Source organism: Humulus lupulus, chromosome 8, assembly GCF_963169125.1.
Source record: "Humulus lupulus chromosome 8, drHumLupu1.1, whole genome shotgun sequence".
Taxonomy (NCBI): Eukaryota; Viridiplantae; Streptophyta; class Magnoliopsida; order Rosales; family Cannabaceae; genus Humulus; species Humulus lupulus.
This window is the reverse complement of record NC_084800.1, coordinates 18,558,074-18,578,368: the sequence shown is the minus strand read 5'-3', so window position 1 is coordinate 18,578,368 and position 20,295 is coordinate 18,558,074. Positions and strand designations below refer to the sequence as shown.

The window sequence follows — 20,295 nt, the reverse complement described above, 5'->3', positions numbered from 1 at the left end:
ACAGGTCATTTCTTTAGGCCACCTATTCTCTTGTTTGTATAAGAAGTACTGAGGTTAACAGAAGATGAGATGAAGCGTTGAAGATCATAAATTTGGTGGACCAAGAAAGAATCCAGTTTCCTATCTATAAAGATTGGAGGAGAATAATTCTATGAGCCAAGGCTAGGCCTACAATATAAAACTGTGGACTACATAAAATAAAAGGGGAATTGGTCCAAATGGAAGAAGTCACAAATAAATAACAGAACATTCCAGTAGAGTGTAGCTTTATTTTGGTTGGCTTAAGAAACATAAACAGTACTTGACAGTTCATCCATCCTAATCATTCATATATTTTGGGGCCACAGTAGCTAACTAGATATTGACATTACCATTGGGACAGGTCACAGGACAACAAGGAATACTAACAACTGATTTATAGTACTTTTGTTTTCTGCTCATTCACATTGATTAAGAACAGAAAAAAGTTCTAACTCAAATGACTAGTTACAATTGAACTCTTTTTTCTCTTACCCTGAATTTAATTTAATGAGTACGAAAATGGTTTAAAGAACTTCAAAGTAATAACGGTAGCTGATGTCATTGGAGAGAGTTGATTACTTCAATGACTGGGTCAAACCAAAACAAGTGAAAAAAAGAAAAGCTGTACTGGAATCTACCAGTTCCAATTCTTACCTAAAATTTATATGCTAGAATGAGAAAATACTGTGTGTGAATACACATGAAGTGTATGAATACACATGAAGCTATAAATGGCCATTATACCCCACAAAAATGCTCCCACCTTTCTCAAAAGTCTTACCCTCTTCCATAGTTCCAAAGCTCGAACCTTTGTCTATTCGCTCCCACTTTTCTCAAAAGTCTTACCCTCTTCCATAGTTCCAAAGCTCGAACCTTTGTCTATTCGATACACAATGTTGGAAAAAAGAAATATTATATGTCATAATTCATAATATGTAAAAAGTTTGTTGCCTTTAAACTCATCTTTCTATATTCAATTCAGTTCTCTACATATATATATATATATATATACATGGATAGTTAGACGGCTATAGATAAATACAGCTTTCACTTCTCCAATTCTCTCTCTTAAAACCCGAGAGAGGAAAGGGAAACGTGTAGCCAACATTCTGCTCACCTACCTCTTAGAAGTCATCTTCGTCTAACAATTGAAGTACCTGTGAGACTCGTTGATTCTTTCTCCACGTTTGAATAGCCAAGAATTTTTTGTGTCTGCAATTATAAACGTTTTGTGGGGTCCAAAATCCACCGCCATTCTCGTCTGCCTTGACAATGTGCTACTGGGTTTCCCCAGAATTCAACAACAACATCCACACAAACCACAATCTCTCGCATGAGTCTGAATTCTCCTGAGGGTGTTTGCTAATCTGGGTTCAAAGAGATTTGGGCTTCATTAATGGCTTTAATGGGTGCACCTATCTGGGTTTCTGCTAAAGCTCCTTGTTCTCAACTGGGTGTGTCGGATTTGGGGTCTAGTCATCGTTTTGGACTTGCTTTGAATTTGAGGTATGATCTTGAGAGATTACGCAAATGGGAATGTTGTTGCTTGAGCGCTTTAACTCAGAAAGCCATCACTTCTGTTGAAGATGAGAAGCCATATGCGCCTGTTGCTGATACGTCTGCCGATACTGAAGAGACTCGGGACAATGAGTCTAGGGGATTTCACAAGGATTTGAACCTTCTTCCCAGTAAGTTTAGTCTCTACCTCCCAAAAAAATAGTATTTTGTTCAGTTTTCATTTTGGAGGATGATAACTTTCACATAAGGTGGTTTGTTATGTATCACAATTGTGATTTATTTAACCTTTTGGGGGATTGAATTTTGATCTTTGAAGAAAGTTTGTGTGAAATTGATATCCAGACTAGTCACGTAGTTAGTCAGGAATGTGGACTAAATTTTGGCTGTTGTAGAAAGCTTATGGGTGTACTGATGTTAGGACACGCATTACTGAAGATTTGATTAAGAAGTTTGGATACAGTGAAAGCAAAACAATAATTGATGATTGGTAATTGGTAATTTACATTACAGGTTAAAGGAGGCGTCAATAGGTGGTTTGTTACATTCTCGTAGACAAAGCAAAAGAACACCTGATTCATCTATTCAATTAGATATTTTTGTCTTGTTTTGTCTTAATCTTAAACTGGTTTGATTAGAATGAAAGTGTATCACACAGTGAACAATTTATAATGATTGACATTGTTTTAAAACAACTTTTAAAGAAACGAAAGTAAAGTGACAAACAGAACAAGGACTGCCTCATGTTCCCCATTTTCAAATCCAAATTGTCATTTAACAAACTAATAACTGTCTCCATGATTGTCTCTAAAACTCAAGGGTCATCCTTAATTTCGAAATACTAACAAGTTGTATTTTCATTCATGGATCCTTTAAAAGGTTGAGCCCTGTGTCATACCACTTAAACTTGGAACCCAACAACTCATGTGACTAGTTTGATAGGTTGAATGTAGCACATACTATCTTGCCTTTGAGTTCCCTTTCTGGTTATTATTCACATAAAATATATATATTTGTATGGAGAGAGAGAGCGAGAGAGAAGTATTCTTCCTGTACTGGTATTCTATCTTTCTTCATGATAAGTATTCTCCCTAAACTGTTTCTTGCTCAATTTCAGAACCATTGACTGCAAGTGATCTTTCTTCCGCTGCTAATGATGGTTCAAAAGTACGAGTAGCTTACCAGGTATATTGTCTGATCATCTGTTGTTCTTGATGTATGTAGTTTCTTTATTTTCTTATGGTAGCTGTGTTGAACCTGTTTAGGGGCTACCAGGAGCATATAGTGAGGCTGCTGCGTTAAAAGCATACCCAAAGTGTGAAACTGTGCCTTGTGACCAGTTTGAAGCTGCTTTCAAGGTTTAAAGGGTTTATTAATTATTGTCAATCATTAAATCTCTTCATTTTTTTTTAATGTTTCCTGATTGTTTCAAAATCTGATTTCACAGGCAGTTGAACTATGGTTAGTAGATAAGGCAGTTCTTCCCATCGAGAACTCTGTTGGTGGAAGCATTCACCGTAATTACGATTTACTCCTTCGACATAGACTGCATATAGTCGGAGAGGTGCAGTTGCAAGTGAACCACTGTCTGCTGGGACTACCTGGCGTAAAAAAAGAGGACATAAAACGTGTTTTTAGCCATCCTCAGGTTGGTTTTGTATCTCAAAAGCTATCTTGGACCTTGCAAAAGTGACAGAGAGATCTGCTGTGGTCGGTTATCTCATATTCCATTGCCCCGATGATTAGTATCACAGGCTCACAGCATCTACAACACTTGGTTCTGGTGGTTTATATCTCTATCAGATTGTTGCTTAAGTTTGAAACTTATCCACTAAAAGTAGAAGTGGATTATGAGTGGAAATTAAAAGATGGCGAAAATTGAAAGTTTTGGTATAATAATTTTAGTTAGAGTACAACTTACGTGACTTTAGGATTGACCGGTGCAAAAATGTGTGGGTTTTTTCCCCTGCATTTATACAAACTGTAAATGTATACATGGAAATTTATATAAATATAAATAATATATTACTGCACCTACCTATATACGCACTATTTTTTCTGATTCCTTTGAAGGTTTGTTTCTAAAGTTCTTATTTGCAGGCTCTTGCTCAATGTGAGATGATGCTAAGTAATTTAGGCATTATGAGAATCAGTGCTGATGACACTGCTGGTGCTGCACAGGTTAGCATGCAAGTTTTTCTGTCAATATATGCTGTAACTACAAATACAATTAGAGTCTAAAGAATTCAACTTTTATGCAGATGGTGGCTTCAATTGGCGTTAGAGATACTGGTGCTATTGCAAGTGCTCAAGCTGCAAAGATATATGGGCTTGACATTCTTGCAGACAAAATACAGGTAAGGCCTTCTCTTTATATTTCCTTCTTGATCGCCGAGATAATTACTAAGGGTATGAAGATAGTTCGAAACTTTATTGTACTGACATCATTATAAATAATAACAATCTGTATTTCTGCATAGTTTTTGGCCCGATTGAGAACTCACTTGTAGAGCATGAACAAGTACACGCATAAAAATGACAAATATAACCACTGTGGTCAGCATGTGTAGCATGCTACATAATTTTTGTTTTTTGGGGGTGCTGGAAGTTGGCTATTACACTCACCCAATTGATATGCATGGAACACTGCAAACTTAACCCGTTTTACATTCCAATTTCACAAGTTTTTCCATGAGAATTTATAAATACAACAATGTTAAAAGACTTTTTTTCCACTTCCAGTTTCTACTATGGATTCAAAATGTATTTATTTTTTTTGCTTTTTCCCCGACCTATGATAACCAGATATGTGTATAACAATATATGTAATGCAGCTTGAGTTGATTTGTTTCTCCATTGCATTGTCCAGGATGATGACGATAACATTACTCGTTTTCTAATTCTTGCAAGAGAACCCATAATTCCAGGAACTGACAGACCATATAAGGTTCTTTTCCCATATTTTCTTCATTTGCTGTTTGTGGCCCATGATTGTATCTCTTATATGTCATGAAGATTAACACTATGCTATTTTCAGACAAGTGTTGTTTTCACTTTAGAGGAAGGTCCCGGGGTACTATTTAAAGCCTTGGCAGTGTTTGCTTTGAGGGACATTAACTTGACGAAGGTACATTCATGGAAGAATTTGATTTGTTTATAGATTTACTTATCAGGAGTTCAGCCAGTGTATAATCGGTTTTGATTTTTATCTTCTCACTTTTTTACATTTTCAGATAGAGAGTCGCCCGCAGAAACAGCGTCCTTTAAGAGTTGTCGATGATTCTAATGAAGGGAGTGCCAAGTAAGGATGTTTCATATTGCCCTTTCTTTTTTCCACATTACTGACTGCCTTTCTATGATGTATTTTTCGTTTTAAATGAAGTTTGCAATTAGATTAAAAGAAGAAAATTGAATAGTAAAGCTACTATATGGGGGAAAACTTGTGAAGCTTTTAGGATAAATAAGATCATTGTACATTTGGCTGATTTAAATTAAAACATGAATAATCATGTTTTTTAGAAATAAATTGCTTGTACCATCTTTCGTTGTTTTAGTACTAATCAAGTCCACATTTCCCCGGATGGAGAACAATAGAACCTGCTGTTTTACATAGTCAGGCAGACGTACTAAATCTTGGAGAATTTGCCCCAATAAACATGCTATGGATTTTCCATTTTTCACAAATTGAACCATTTACTGTCACAGATACTTCGACTACCTCTTTTACATAGACTTCGAAGCTTCTATGGCTGAGCCCCGAGCTCAATATGCTTTGGGACATTTGCAGGTCAGTCAGTGTTCTTTAATTCCTTTGGAAATATCTCATTTGAAGATATATATTTAACTTCCATGGAACATAGGTACTATAGTTTGGTGCTTATTCATGAATTTTTCTACAAGTTAAATAATCTCAGCACAATCATGAAAAAGTTGCCTACTTGTTATGCAGGAATTCGCAAGATTTCTTCGTGTCCTAGGTTCCTATCCAATGGACACATCTCCATAAAGAGGGAAAATGTTTTTGGGTTGTCACAGCTGTTGGGGATGAGAAAGACATGGTTGGACCTTCTAGGTTTGTAAATACATGTGATGATATAATGAGAGCTGGAAGATAATAACCTTGGAGCACTGAATTTTCCAAGTTAGGAGGAAAAGTTCAATTCATTTTGTAAGGTTTCTTATTTTATTGATTTTTAATGTATATCATTCTTTTTGTTGGTTGAAATCTAATGGAGGTTTTCGGGACGCTACGCCATAAAATTGGAGAGGCGCCAGCTTTACTTTCATGGATTTGTGTAATCAGCACATCATATGAGATAGTTCATAACTCATTTTCTGGTTCTTCTACCATTATTTAACATTGCTGGTGGCAATTATTGAATTTAATTTCCTTGCATGAATATCTTTCTTTCTTTATATGTTATAAATGTGGGTATAAATTTTTGGTTTAGGTTAGATTTAACATTTTTTATTATTTTCTAACACTATTAGTTTTAAAAATAAAAAGTAATAAATAAATCATAATAATTTCTTATTACATGTTTTAAAATATTATATTAAATTATTTAAATTACTCTATTAATTATGTCTTCAAAACTATAACAAAAAAAAAAATATATTTAAATTTATTCTATTCTTTCTTTTATTAATTATTTATTTTGTCATTTAATATATTTTTGTATCAAAATATATATTTAATAGTAACCTAAAACATAAATATACATATTTATCATTTTGTCATTTAATCTTTTTAATGAGAAATTACTTATTTTAATTTTTCTAGTCAATAATATATATTTATATTTAACTTTCTGTTTACTTTATTTTTTAAATTTAAATAATTAAATTTGATCAAATAAACTTTTTAAACTCATAGTTTAATTTATAATTTCTTAATATTTTATTATATTTAATATTTTTTCTAAAATAAAATTAGAAAAAAAGTATTTAATTTTAAAACTAAAGTCACAATATATAAAATATAAATCAAAATATAAAAAATGATATATACATTTTTGGACATTGTGTTTGATCGCATTACGTGTGTTTGACCCTATGTTTTATAAAATGATTCAAATAGACTTCTAAATTTAATTTTGATGAAAAAAAAAATTGAATACAACAACTCAACGATTAGACAAAATGATTTTATTTTTATTTTAAATTATTAGTTTAATAAATTATTTATAATTTTAGCTTATAAAACTTTGACCAAAATCAAATTTAGGATTCTATTTAAAACATTTTGTAAAACACAGGTTCAAAAAAATCATTTATCAAAACACTAGATCTAAACAAGTAATTGGACAAAAACAGGCAAAAAAGAAAAAACTACTTAAACTTATATATATATATATAAAAAAAAAGAATCCTCAACCCTATAAAAAATACTAAAATTTATAAAAATACTAAACCCTATAAAAAAAATACTAAAATTTAAATTATTATGAACACTAAATTTTCAAATTAATAAATAATCTACTTTAAATCCATTCTATATTTTATATGTAAAAAGTGTTTATCTAACAAATTCTTAGTTTAACTATTTAAAAATAATTATATTATTTTTTAAAAAAAACTTACAATATTTTAGCTTAATTTTATTTAATATATTTGTGTTATTCTTTTATAGTATATAAAATTATTTATTTATTTAAAATTTAAATGATAATTAAAAACAATAAAAATAAATTAATATATTTTCTAAATAAAACTAATCAACAGTCGTGCTTTGATTTTACCTAGCATATAGATATGTAAATGTTTATATAACCAAAATATCTCAACTCAAGCATAGGCAACGCAACTACATGAATTACACTCAAACATCAAATCCTTACATTCGAACCATGACATTTTAGTTGATACACATCCTGAAATGAGACAGAGTAACATAGAGGCAACCTATTAAACAGTCGTCACTGGTTGCTTTCCCTCATGCACTCGCTTATTCAAAGGTGAAGATGTCTCATTCAACCGAGCGAAGCAGCTACGCATTGAGTTCCTTGAGAAAATCTACATTGTCGACCAAAACCTACAAATACCGAACAAAATGAACATGAGACAGGCTTAACAATAACAACAATCGAAAGCATTATTTATATATGAAATGAGTCCGAGAGCTTGAGTCATTTCGCCCCACATAATTAGAAATATATCAAACCACATCTATCCTTGCATCGAATTCCACCAATTGTTTTGTAATAGCTAATGCAGAAGAATTTCAGCTAAACATTTACTTTAAGAATTTCTACATTGGCACCATAGTTGTTACATTATTTGGTTTAGTTATCTTACTTAATTTGAGTATTAAAATAGCTTGTCTCAAGCTTAACTTATCTAGAATGTAATATACAAGGCTATATAAATTAGTGCAAACTCACAGTCTTCCAGCCATCTGGGTCCAGAAAAGAGGTAATCTTGGTGTTAAGCCCAGGAATTGGTCCTGGTTGTCGAGTAATCTTCCCTCCGAGCTCTTGTATAACCGAGTTCACAACCTCAGCACTCTTGTATACATCGTCTGTACCAATAGCAATCTGGTACGATTCAAACAAAAACAGATTCAGGATGAAGACAATGTTTTCTAAGTTGAGGGCAAAACATAGAAGATGCAAAACAGATATTTAATAACCTGTGCATATGCATTTCCCTTGGTGTATTCAGTGACACCGTAATTATAAGTCAACTCCAGAACAGTTGTCTTCTCCTCTTCTGCATACCCCATCATGGCAATGGAGTACTGCAAAGCACATGAAACAGAGGATCCATAAGTTTCAAGCAACATAGCTTAAGGATAACATAGATCCTATCCATCACTATTCTAATAATTATAATGTCACGGACCTTGTACTCGGGCCTATCAACCCTCTTTACAACACGCATACCCAAAGCCTGCATAAGATGAAAAGCAAGAAGACAGTTGGTAAAGTTCTAATCATATTACGAATGAAATAAGAGTATAGATCCCCATAATCATGTTGCAATGACTCATGAAAACTATTAATAGAATGGTTTATCTTCACAATCCGACAGTAAAAAATTAACATAGTTTGGTAACATAATAGGAGTGCGAAATTGGTAAATAATTCAATTAACAAACTATGCAATGATTTGAGGGAGCGGGTGGATAAATATATTAAAACCATATCACCTTTTCATAAAACTTGACAGCACGCTCCAAGTCCCCAACACGAAGCATAACTTGACAAAATGGCTCAGGAGTTGACTCCCGTTGAATAAGCTCAAAAATATAACCATCAGGATCCTTCACAAATGCAATGACAGACTTTCCACCTTTAACAGGGCCTGGCTCCCTGGTGACAATGCCACCCTTCGCCTTAACATGTTCAGCCAGTTTGTAAACCTGGTGGTCCATGGAGATTATAATTCATTCCATCACCATGAAAAACCCAAATATGAGAACTTTGTAACATGTATAATAAGACTTACATCTGGAGTTGCTATAGCAAAATGTCCAAATCCAGTTCCAATATCATATGAAGACACCCCATAATCTGTGATCAAAACAAGAAGACAACCCTTTGAAAAATATATCAATGAAATAGGTCAACATTTACTCCTCTATGAAAAGATATCACATCTACTTTGCCATTTGCCAAAAGAAACCCTGCAAAATCTTCCTTCAATACCTTGCTAGGGAATTTCCTTCTATAAGAATCTCACAAATTTTGAAAATATCATTGCTAACACCTTTATTTTTTTATCTCTCAAAGGAAAAACAAGATCGTTTCACCTGCGACTGGATATAGAGGTTGGATGCAAGTTCCAAAAACCAATTACTACATCTTTGTCGCTGTTTTCCGCGTTCTATCAGTGAAATCGAAAAAAAAGCAAGACTCCCATTTTAAAAAATTCAAAGAAAACCACAAACACCACTGCAAACTGAAAAATACAAACCAAGAAAATAACCAGGTCCCTAATAATTTCTAAAGTAAGAGCATAGATGCGACAGTTTTAGTTTTTCTTTTTCTTAAGATAATTTGAAGTAGGACTGAAAACAGAACTATAAAACATAAACAAACATTTCATCAATAATTTTTAATTGAAAAAAAAAAGGCATTACTGTAAGTTAATTCCACAACAAAGTTAGATTCTTCCGGGCCAAAGCCGAGAAAGGCATTCGAGTATTTCTCCTCTGGAATATCTCTTTGCCTCAACAGTTTCATTCCAAAAACATCAGTGTAAAACCTGAAAATAAATAGAAGATTAAAATAAGAACAAAAACTGAAATCACTTTCATATAAATACATAAATTTAAACTTTGATAAGAGCTTACTTGATGGTGCGCTCAAGATCACCCACACGATAAACAACATGAAGCATTCGGCGCTTATCCTTCTTAGGCCATTCCAACAACTCAGCGCTGGGAGCAACAGCTGCTGCAGAAGCCTCCGCCATATCCAACAAATGTAGTAATATTTGGCTGTAAAATATATATATATTATATTTCAATATCTATAATAAATATAATTAAGTCAAATGCAATCTAGTTTCTGGAATTTCACCAGAAAATTGAGTCATGAGATCGCCAAATTAAAATTCCCAAATCTAATTGAGAATACAAGGTTATTTCATTAAAATTGATCCTGACATGAAAATGTATGAGTTCAAGCATATATGTTGATAATTTAGTCTCATTACCCGATCAACAAAAATTCAAAACTATAAAACCAAAAATTGGAGAGAAAGCTTACCAGACAGAGAGAGTGAGGGAGTGGAATATGGAATGCCCTAGAAGCAGAAGCCATCGTAGCATTTATATAATAGACCCAACCGCACCTGCAATGATATTTGCTAAACCGACAGTGACAGTCTTGTTTGGTTGTTCCTAATCTTGTTTATGGTTACTATGCAGAAAAAGGAGCAGGTGAAAATGTTGCATTTTGGTCCTCAATTTAATTAAAATTGGTAATTTACGTAACGGATAAACTTTTGAATCGCTGCTTACAGAAATATAGATAGATTAGAAAGGAACACGTGTTCCGTGTGAAGGAGAAAAAACAAAAAAAAAAAGGAATAGTGAAAATTGGAATGGGAAAGAAATTGTGGTTGGAAATTGATAAGTGGATTTTGAGAACGGAATATTAGGACAGATGCGCATGCACGTGTTGTCTCCGTCGACCGTCACTTTTTTTTTCAAAGGGGAACAGTCAGGTGTTTGATTGCAAAAGAAAAATGAAATCATAATGGTGATAGAAATAAAATGAAATAGAATTTTTTTGTTTTTTTTTTTTGTGTGGTAGAGACTTTAGAATAGAATGAAATAATTGAATAAGTATTATTATATTTAAATTAGATGAAATTTATATTATTTTTACTAAAATATTATTATTCTACTCTTATATATGATTTTTTTAATCAAATTATTATTATTATTTTTAAATGTTTCTTTTATCTTATATATAAATTAAACAAATAAATAATATATATTATACATAAAATATGTAAAACAAAGTACAATAAAATATCATTAGTACTGTTGACGCAGTTATTCGGCAACAGATAATTAAGAGAAGAAGAGAAAGAGATTAGTACTAAAAGTAGAACCGTCACAGATATGAAATCTTTTTGGAAAGAACTAGGTGACTCAAGACACGTTTTTAAGTGGTTCGAAGGTTAAAATCCTTCTACTCCACTAGTCAATATTATTGATATTCTCTGGGTAATTGGTTTACAAAGTATATAGTTCTTCAAAGACTATTTTTTCCAACCCCTATCAACTCCCAGGGTCTCCATATTTATAGGAGAAGGCACCTGGAAGTTGGTAGGGAGGTCATCCCGTGACCTTACCATTTGTCATATCAAGTCTGTGATATTCATGATTAATTCCTAAACCTGACACACAAGTGTGGTCTAATCAGTATGGAAGGAGATAATGGGCCGCACGGCCCAACTCGTCCGTGGGTGTCTGAATACGCATGTTCCTGCTGCGTGTCCGAGAAGTCAGGGGGATATCGGACACGTGATGGCAGGAATATGCACGTTTATCTTGCGTGTTGACTTCCCATAGGGTCAGAGCTTCCTGAGAAGCTCGCTACCGGAGCAGTCCATAACTCGAGCTTATCCGTCCGTGGCCGTCGGATGTTATTCCCAGCTCCTGGGGCAACAAGTGCGAGCTGGAAACAGGACCCCCTCGAGCTAGAAAGGGCCCGTCTTGGAAATAGAGCCTCTGGCCTGTGGGAGCCTCGGACTAAATCATGTTTAGTCCGAGGCTCGTCCTGCTAAACAGCCCGCGTGAAAACCAGGGCGTACATCTGCCCCCCAAGCTCCTGCTCGTGGTCCATGACGTCAGATATGGGAGACCATAGTAGGGGCTTTTAGACTTCCCCCACAACCCTTCGTATTCCACGCTTTTCGCAGGCGTCTGATACGTGGAACGCCGTGGGTGGCGACGGTACACTCTACGAGAACCGCATTAAATGGCCTAGCCTACTGTCCAGCCGTCGTTTCACATTTCGAGTGGAGGGTCTCCCAAGAGCCTTTTACACGTGATCCTTCCCTTGTATAAAAGGGGGTGGTCATCCCACGCACGGGCCACCTTACCATTCAAAACCTCTCAAATTTACTTCTTTTCTCTTTGACCTTCCGAAGAACAAAACCCTCATTTCCATTGCTCTCATCTTCTCCGTTCACGAAGCTTAAGCGTACGAGTTCCTTCAAAGCCTTGGAGACCACTGTGCCAACGAAGCTCCTACCCGCGCAGCAACCTCGCTCACCATCTAACCATATACTGTAAGTCTTCTGTCCCTGTTTATTTTTGAAAGCATGCCACTGTAGCTTAGGTAAAAATTTTTACTGTAGCCACATGCAGGGGTTTTCTGGGTCGCGCGGATATGGAGGGTGACAGCCCTTCTTAGATTAGGGCACACTTGCCATGGGACATCGTCTTAGAATATGGGTTCCATGGTTCTCTCTTAGGAACAATTTCTGGGTAGGATCCTTAGGAATTTTGGGTGCAAAAACCAGGTAGCTTAGGGAATACGCCTTAAAAGCGGTTTTGCCACGCCTTGCCTGTTGAAACTTTCCCCCCAAGGCAATTTTTTACTCTGAGTCCTCTGACACACGAATTCCGAGTAATCTGGGATCTGTTGAGGGCATAGGCGCGTGTTCCTTGGAACGCGTGGCACCACTCTCCACGGGCTGGGCTTACCCCAGCTCGTGTACTTAATATTTGTTTCACTCTCCTGCTTGGGTCGCCTTTTCTAAAGTGTTTTCTTTTGTTCGATAGGCGACCAGATGGCTCCAAAGAGAAATCTGCCACAGAAGAATGTGGGAAGTTCGTCCTCCCAGCAGGATAAAGGAAAGGCGGTGGTGACCAGCTCGCCAATTCCTCACTTTGGGCCGGCAGTGGAGAAGCAAGCCGAGGTGGCCCCTGACGCGTTTTTCGAGGCGGAGAGAATCGTCTCGAAGATAACCGACCAGGCAAAGATCACCAAAATCTTCCTCAACCACAACATTCCTCTGGGGATGACCTCCGTGATCGCCCGACCTGCTGCGGATGGGGAGCGGAGCTGCACGCCGCTCGACGAGTCGTTCGCGGCCTGGAGCGGTGAACACTTCAAGGCAGGGGCCTTCCTCCCCCTGGATCAGTATTTTGCTGATTTTCTGAACTATGTGGGGTTGGCCCCATTTCAGCTCCCCCCCAACTCATATCGTCTGCTGGCGGGATTGAGGTATTTGTTCCAAAAGCATGAGTGGGAGGTCCCCACTCCTGCTGATATTCTATATTTCTTTTGCCTCAAAGCCAGCCCGGACCAGCGGGGGCGAGGCGACGGGTTCTATTACTTAACCCGCTTCCCTAACACAGCAGCAGTGATCGAGCTGCCGAGCCATCCAAACGACTTCAAAGACCAGTTTTTCATGTCAACTGGGTTCCGAAACTGCGACCATCACTATTTCAACCGTCCTCGTAAGTGATCCTTGATTTAGCTCGCCTTTTAAAGGTTATCTTATTTTAGCTCTTCCCTTATTCCACTTCTGACTTCAACCAACCTTGCAGCCATCTACGCGAGGACCGAAAAGTCTGTGACCCTCGGGGGTCAATACGATACACTGGCGAACTTGCCCCCCAGTGAGAAAGACTACCGCGCGCTCGTAACGGACGAGACGATGGTATTCTGCAAGCTGATTTTCCCAAATCAGACTTTGAATTTGAAAAGGCCCCGGGGGCCTCCCCCAGCTCGCGACAACAGACCGATCGTCGCGGAGGAGGTCGCTGACGACGAAGGCGAGGAAGAAGGTGAGGAAGTTCCTATGGTGATGAACAGGAAGAGGACCTTGGAGGTCGCCCATGGGATGAGCGAGGAGAGGGCCCAATCCGGAGCAGCCGCGGGTCCTTCCGGTCAAGGTAACTCTTACTTATTTAAGAACGTAGATAGGGCCACTGCAGACCCCCGGCTGGTTAGGTTCAACCCTAGGCAGCTCGTCCATCGTCACTCAAGGAATCCGGACCTGGACACGCTCTTGCTCCATTGCGTTGACCAGCTCGTGCTGGACAACCAAGAGAGTCGGCCTAAGGGTACCGTAGTAGTAGATAATACCCTAGCCTTTAGGTCGGTCCTCTTTGAGGAGTACGGGACCAACTTACGCACGTGGCCTGCGCTCCAGGGGGGCATCTATGCTCCGGGGATTAGGCAGTATGTAGAAGAGTCCAGCCCCGAGTCAGAACCGGACCTAGAACCTTCGCCAGTTCGCGAGATAATCGTCCTAGGCTCTTCCAGCTCGGGGGGTAGGGCTCCCTTAGTATTTGCTTTCTTATTGCCTTTGAACCTTTTGTCTTTATTTCTGCATGATTGCTACCTTGTAATGACCATGTTTTTTGTTCTTAGCAGAAGAGATGTCTCAGCCCGGGAATAGTCTGCGGGGCGTTGTGTTCGGTGGGAATCCCCCAGCAGGGCCGAGGTTAAAGAGGCTTCGCGAGTCCAAGAGCTCGGCTGGGGCCTCCACCAAATCCCCGGCTAAGGAGAAGGAGAAAGCCCCGCCATCCCAGGTCGCGGGGGCGAACCTCCCTGTTGCCAGGACAGGGCTCATGCACCCGCCACCCCAACGATCTCCACTAGCCGCCCAGGACGAGGTAATAGAGGTCGGGAATCTGGCCGCGGCAACCCCGGATGTGCGTATCCCGGTCGAACCCCGGGCTCTGGAGAAGATGCCCGAAGCATTTCGGGGTTCGGTGTATGAGTCGGCTAGCTACGCCGTCAGCCATTTCTATAATATCAGGGAGAAGGAGCTCCGGGCCATCGAAACAACGAGCCCGGTCCGAGTTATAGAGTCTGCAATGGACATGACCTTAACGGTAAAGTGCCCCCTTCTTTTAAGGCTTTAACACTCACACGCCGCCTTTTTCCTTCCAGTTTGTTAATTTATCATTATTTTCTTGCAGGGCATTGCTGCCGCATACAGAGGCATTGTTAGGACCAAGGCCCAGCTCGAGGGTTTGGAAGCTGATCGCCAGACCGCCCTCCAGGAGTCTCAGGAGGCGAGAGACGCGCTGGCGGCCTCTAAAGCCGAGCTAGAGAAGATCCGCTCCGAAAACCAAGAGCTTAAAAACTCCCTGGCCGCATCGCGGACAGATCTTGAGGCGGCGAAGGCCGAAGCCCAGGCCTCCCAGGCCGCCCTGAAAGCCGAGCGGGTCGTCTCGGAGCAGTCCTTACAAGACCTGTTCTATCACTGCTGGTCCCACAATCCGGACGCGGACTTTTCTTTCATGCCGCCGGACCTCTGGGCATTCTTGTTGCCGCAGCTTCAAGCCCGCCTAAATAAGGAGGTTCCTCCATCGGAGACTGGAGAGGCCTCTGTCGCGGCGGAGCAGGATGAGACCGCGACCTCCAAAGGGCCAACTGATGGGGCTTAGGACACTTCTTGTTTAAGTATTTTGAACTCTTTCTATTGTAATTCTCTTTTTTATGTGAGGCGTTTCCGCCTCGAGACAATTTGCTCAGCCAGTTTGACATATATATTTTTATGAACTTAGTTCGAGTTAACTTTATCCGTATCCCGGGCTCTTTAAAGAAGAACCACGGTCAACAAATTTTAGTTAACCTCTAAGTTTTGTGACCTGGTTAAGACCAGGAACTTATTTTGAAAAACTTAGTTTGCGTCAACTTTTATCCGTATCCCGGGCTCTTTAAAGAAGAACCACGGTCAACAAATTTTAGTTAACTTCTAAGTTTTGTGACCTGGTTAAGACCAGGAACTTATTTTGAAAAACTTAGTTCGCGTCAACTTTTATCCGTATCCCGGGCTCTTTAAAGAAGAACCACGGTCAACAAATTTTAGTTAACTTCTAAGTTTTGTGACCTGGTTAAGACCAGGAACTTATTTTGAAAAACTTAGTTCGCGTCAACTTTTATCCGTATCCCGGGCTCTTTAAAGAAGAACCACGGTCAACAAATTTTAGTTAACTTCTAAGTTTTGTGACCTGGTTAAGACCAGGAACTTATTTTGAAAAACTTAGTTCGCGTCAACTTTTATCCGTATCCCGGGCTCTTTAAAGAAGAACCACGGTCAACAAATTTTAGTTAACTTCTAAGTTTTGTGACCTGGTTAAGACCAGGAACTTATTTTGAAAAACTTAGTTCGCGTCAACTTTTATCCGTATCCCGGGCTCTTTAAAGAAGAACCACGGTTAACAAATTTTAGTTAACTTCTAAGTTTTGTGACCTGGTTAAGACCAGGATAGGACTTAGTTTGTGATAACTCTTATCCGTAGATAAAAATTAACACCTAAGTCGTTAAGGAGACCTGGTTATATCCAGGTACCATATGCCCCCCAAGTAACTGGGAAAGGGTCTTTTGTTGTTACTTTAAAATTACACTTGCAAATAACGAGAAACATTTGATTTTTATTTATACATGGAAGGTGACCTTCTAGGCCTTACAAATGGCTCATTGATAATATTTCTTTAGGTGGATAGCATTCCAAGTCTGCGGGACCGCCCCTCCACCAAGTCGAGCTAACTTATAAGTTCCCTCTTTGATGACTTCGATGACCTGGTATGGTCCTTCCCAGCTTGGTCCCAAAACCCCATCTTTGGGATCTTTCCCGGCCAGGAAAACTCTCCTCAAGACCAAATCACCGACGCTAAAGGCACGTATTTTGACCTTAGTGTTGAAGTAGCGAGTGATTTTCTGTTGATAATGGGCGAGCTGGAGTTGTGAATCCTCTCGCCTTTCATCCACTAAGTCTAAGGAGTGGCATAGGAGCTCGGGGTTCCCGTCTTGGTCGTAGGACCAGACCCTGTGTGACAGGACCTTCACCTCCACGGGGAGGACTGCTTCACTTCCAAAGGTTAGGGAGAAAGGAGTGTGACCCGTGGGAGTCCGATGTGAGGTCCTATAGGCCCACAGAACTTGGGGGAGCTGTTCTGGCCAGATCCCCTTTGCCTCATCTAGCCTCTTCTTGAGGCTTGCCTTCAGAGTTTTATTGACAGCCTCGACCTGGCCGTTCGCCTGGGGATAGGCCACGGACGAGAAACTTTTCACAATTCCGTGCCTTTCGCAAAATTCGGTGAACAGATCGCTGTCAAATTGAGTGCCATTGTCGGAGACGATCTTTTTGGGTAGGCCAAATCGACATATGATGCTTTTAACCACGAAGTCTAACACCTTTTTCGATGTTATTGTCGCCAACGGCTCTGCTTCGGCCCACTTGGTGAAGTAGTCAATGGCTACCACGGCGTAACGGACCCCGCCCTTTCCGGTGGGCAGGGCGCCTATTAGATCTATCCCCCAAATGGCGAAGGGCCAGGGAGACGAAATCATTTTTAGCTCGGTCGGAGGAGCTCGCGCAACCGTGGCGTACCGCTGACACTTGTCGCACTTTTTTACATATGAGATCGAGTCTTTGGACAGAGTCGGCCAGTAATAACCCTGCCGAAGGATCTTCAAGGCCAGGCTTTGCCCCCCAGCGTGATCTCCCCAGAACCCATCATGAACTTCTTGCAGGATGGCCTTCGCTTCACTTGGAAGAACGCACCGGAGGAGAGGTAAGGAATGCCCACGTCGGTACAACACCCCCTCGACTAGCGTATACCTCGGAGCTTGATAAAGGACTCGTCGTGCGTCGTTGCGCCCTTCGGGTAACTTGCCCTCGACGAGGTACTCAACAATGGGAGTCATCCAGGTCGGCCTGATGTCAATCATTTCAATATCTGCTCGATCTCCGTCTATGCTGGGATTCTCCAAGAACTCAACTGGCACCAACCCCAGGGTTTCTGTCTCTCCCGAGGTGGCGAGCTTGGCGAGAGCATCTGCGTTGGCGTTCTGCTCCCGAGGTATCTATTCGATCGACCCTTGCCCAAACGTAGACAGTTCAGATTTTACCTTAGCCAAATAGGAGGCCATCTTGGGACCCCGCGCCTGATACTCGCCTAGAACCTGATTCACCACGAGCTGGGAGTCGCTGAAGCATTGGACAGAGCTTGCCTTTAGCTCACTAGCTATCCTAAGTCCAGCTAACAAGGCTTCGTACTCTGCCTCGTTGTTAGACGCCTTGAACCCGAACCTCAGTGCCGAGTGGAATCTATGCCCCTCTAGGGATATCAGAATGATTCCGGCCCCGGAGCCGTTCTCGTTAGATGAGCCATCAACGAAGATCTTCCACGATGAACTTGAGGAGGCGACCTGAGGTGAGTCTTCTGATGGGATCTCATGGAATCCCGCGCATTCTGCCACGAAGTCGGCCAAGGCTTGAATTTTTATGGTAGTTCGGGGAGTATAGAAAATCTCGAACTGACTGAGTTCGACCGCCCACTTCAGCAAGCGTCCCGAGGCTTCAGGCTTTTGCAAAACCTGCCTTAAAGGCTGATCGGTCATGACGTGTACAGAGTGGGACTGGAAGTATGGTCTGAGTTTTCGCGAGGCCGTGATTAGGCAGAACGCCAGTTTTTCCATCAATGGGTACCTTGACTCAGCTCCGAGGAGTCTCTTGCTGATGTAATAAACCGGTTTCTGAGCCTGGTCCTCTTCTCGCACCAGAACAGCACTAGCTGCGTCCTCAGTGACGGCCATGTAGAGGAAAAGAGGTTCTCCTACCTTGGGCTTTGACAGCACAGGCGGCTCAGCCAGGTGCGTTTTTAGGTCGAGGAATGCGCTTTCACACTCTACTGTCCATTCGAACTTCTTGTTTCCCCGGAGCAGGTTGTAGAAGAGCAAACACTTGTCGGTCGATTTGGAAATGAACCGGTTCAGTGCTGCCACTCTTCCTGTGAGGCCTTGGACATCTTTCCACGACCTGGGGGAAGGAAGCTCGAGCAGTGACCTGATCTTGTCGGGGTTTGCCTCGATTCCTCGGGTATTGACTATGAAACCCAAGAATTTCCCCGATGCGACACCGAAAGTACACTTCTGAGGATTGAGCCTTATGCCATATTCTCGCAGTATGTTAAAGCATTCTTCCAAATCGGTGACGTGGTTGCTGGCAATCTTTGACTTGACAAGCATATCATCGACGTACACTTCCATGTTTTTCCCGATCTGGTCCACGAACATTCTATTTACCAGCCTTTGGTAGGTAGCCCCGGCATTCTTAAGACCGAACGGCATGACCTTATAGCAATAGACATTAGTCGGGGTCATGAAGCTGGTATGATCCTGGTCTGCTGGATTCATTGCGATCTGATTGTAGCCCGAGTATGCGTCCATGAAGGACATGAGCTCATGCCCCACCGTGGCATCCACCAGTTGATCGATCCTCGGTAATGGAAAGCAATCCTTGGGGCAGGCTTTATTCAGGTCGGAAAAGTCGATACAGGTCCGCCACTTCCCATTGGGCTTTGGAACTAACACGGGATTGGCAACCCAAATGGGAAATCTGGCTTCGCGGATAAAGCCACATTTTTTGAGCCGGGCTACTTCTTCTTCAAGGGCTTCGGCTCGGGTTGTCCCTAAACGCCTCTGCTTTTGAGACTTGGCAGGGACGCTTTTGTCTAGGTGGAGCGTGTGCATGATTACGCTCGGACTGATCCCTATCATGTCCTCGTGCGACCATGCGAATACGTCCAGGTTTTTCCGCAGAAACGCAGTCAGTTCCGCCTTTCTTCTATCGCAGAGGTTCTTTCCGAGCTTAACCTTCCATGACGGGTTTTGTTCATCGATGCCCACCTCCTCGAGCTCTTCAATAGCTTGGAGCTCGGACCTGTCCTCGCCTACTCGGGGGTCAATGTCCTCACTTAGGGCGAGCTTTTCGTCTTCGGAAACCCGAGGTTTTTCAATCTCAGGAGCCGCCTTGGGTCCCTGAGATTCCTCTTCATCCTGAATGGCCATCGTCACCTGCCCGGGTTTAGATTTTCCCTTCATGGAAATGCTGTAGCATTCCCTGGCAGCGAGCTGATCGCCCTTGATAGTGCGGATCCCTGTCGGAGTAGGAAATTTCATGGCGAGGTGCCGGACGGAAGTGATACTCTCAAAAGCAATGAGCGTAGGTCGGCCCAAAATGGCGTTGTAAGCAGCGGAGCAGTCAATGACTACGAATTCGAGTAGTTTGGACACGGTTCGGGACTCGTCTCCAAGGGTGATCACTAGCTCAATCGTCCCTATCGCTGCTGATCCTTCCCCTGAAAAACCATATAGCATCATCGAGGTTGCCTTCAGCTCGGAGACGGTCAGACCCATTTTTTCTAAGGTGGACCGGAATAGGAGGTTCACCGAGCTCCCATTGTCCACTAACACTCTCCTTACTCTCCGGTTGGCGAGCTGGACTGCTACGACCAAGGGATCGTTATGAGGGAATTGGACATG

The 20,295-nt window shown here is 40.9% G+C and overlaps 2 protein-coding genes across 3 annotated transcripts; one reads left to right on the top strand and one right to left on the bottom strand.

Moving 5' to 3' along the window:
• The first annotated feature begins 841 nt into the window (after positions 1 to 841).
• LOC133794951 (arogenate dehydratase/prephenate dehydratase 1, chloroplastic) lies at positions 842 to 5,936 on the top strand. 2 transcript variants are annotated; one of them, XM_062232390.1, is made up of 11 exons: positions 845 to 1,709; positions 2,654 to 2,721; positions 2,802 to 2,894; positions 2,984 to 3,184; positions 3,637 to 3,717; positions 3,798 to 3,893; positions 4,406 to 4,483; positions 4,574 to 4,663; positions 4,770 to 4,837; positions 5,242 to 5,323; positions 5,486 to 5,936. In XM_062232390.1, the coding sequence occupies exons 1-11, from the start codon at positions 1,418 to 1,420 to the stop codon at positions 5,540 to 5,542; spliced, it is 1,206 nt and encodes a 401-aa protein (XP_062088374.1). In that variant the 5' UTR covers positions 845 to 1,417; the 3' UTR covers positions 5,543 to 5,936. The 2 variants fall into 2 exon arrangements, with proteins under 2 accessions (XP_062088375.1, XP_062088374.1); XM_062232391.1 differs by lacking the exons at positions 5,242 to 5,323; positions 5,486 to 5,936 and adding an exon at positions 5,131 to 5,226 and having other exon boundaries at positions 842 to 1,709.
• Positions 5,937 to 7,330: 1,394 nt separating this feature from the next.
• On the bottom strand, positions 7,331 to 10,422 carry LOC133794947 (lactoylglutathione lyase GLX1). The gene is made up of 9 exons (XM_062232387.1): positions 10,251 to 10,422; positions 9,833 to 9,979; positions 9,620 to 9,744; positions 8,986 to 9,050; positions 8,687 to 8,899; positions 8,380 to 8,427; positions 8,168 to 8,275; positions 7,920 to 8,072; positions 7,331 to 7,570 (listed from the first exon to the last, which is right to left on the bottom strand). The coding sequence occupies exons 1-9, from the start codon at positions 10,310 to 10,312 to the stop codon at positions 7,526 to 7,528; spliced, it is 966 nt and encodes a 321-aa protein (XP_062088371.1). The 5' UTR covers positions 10,313 to 10,422; the 3' UTR covers positions 7,331 to 7,525.
• Between the last annotated feature and the right edge of the window lie 9,873 nt (positions 10,423 to 20,295).

Bases quoted from the DNA above. Each gene is read 5' to 3' on its own strand.
- LOC133794951 (XM_062232390.1), top strand. From the start codon at position 1,418: ATGGCTTTAATGGGTGCACCTATCTGGGTTTCTGCTAAAGCTCCTTGT. The intron at 1,710-2,653 runs GTAAGTTTAGTC...GCTCAATTTCAG, and splicing joins GGATTTGAACCTTCTTCCCA to AACCATTGACTGCAAGTGAT. The intron at 2,722-2,801 runs GTATATTGTCTG...GAACCTGTTTAG, and splicing joins AAGTACGAGTAGCTTACCAG to GGGCTACCAGGAGCATATAG.
- LOC133794947 (XM_062232387.1), bottom strand. From the start codon at position 10,312: ATGCTACGATGGCTTCTGCTTCTAGGGCATTCCATATTCCACTCCCTC. The intron at 9,051-9,619 runs GTAATGCCTTTT...TTTTGATCACAG, and splicing joins TGTTGTGGAATTAACTTACA to ATTATGGGGTGTCTTCATAT. The intron at 8,428-8,686 runs GTGATATGGTTT...CATCTTATGCAG, and splicing joins CTGTCAAGTTTTATGAAAAG to GCTTTGGGTATGCGTGTTGT.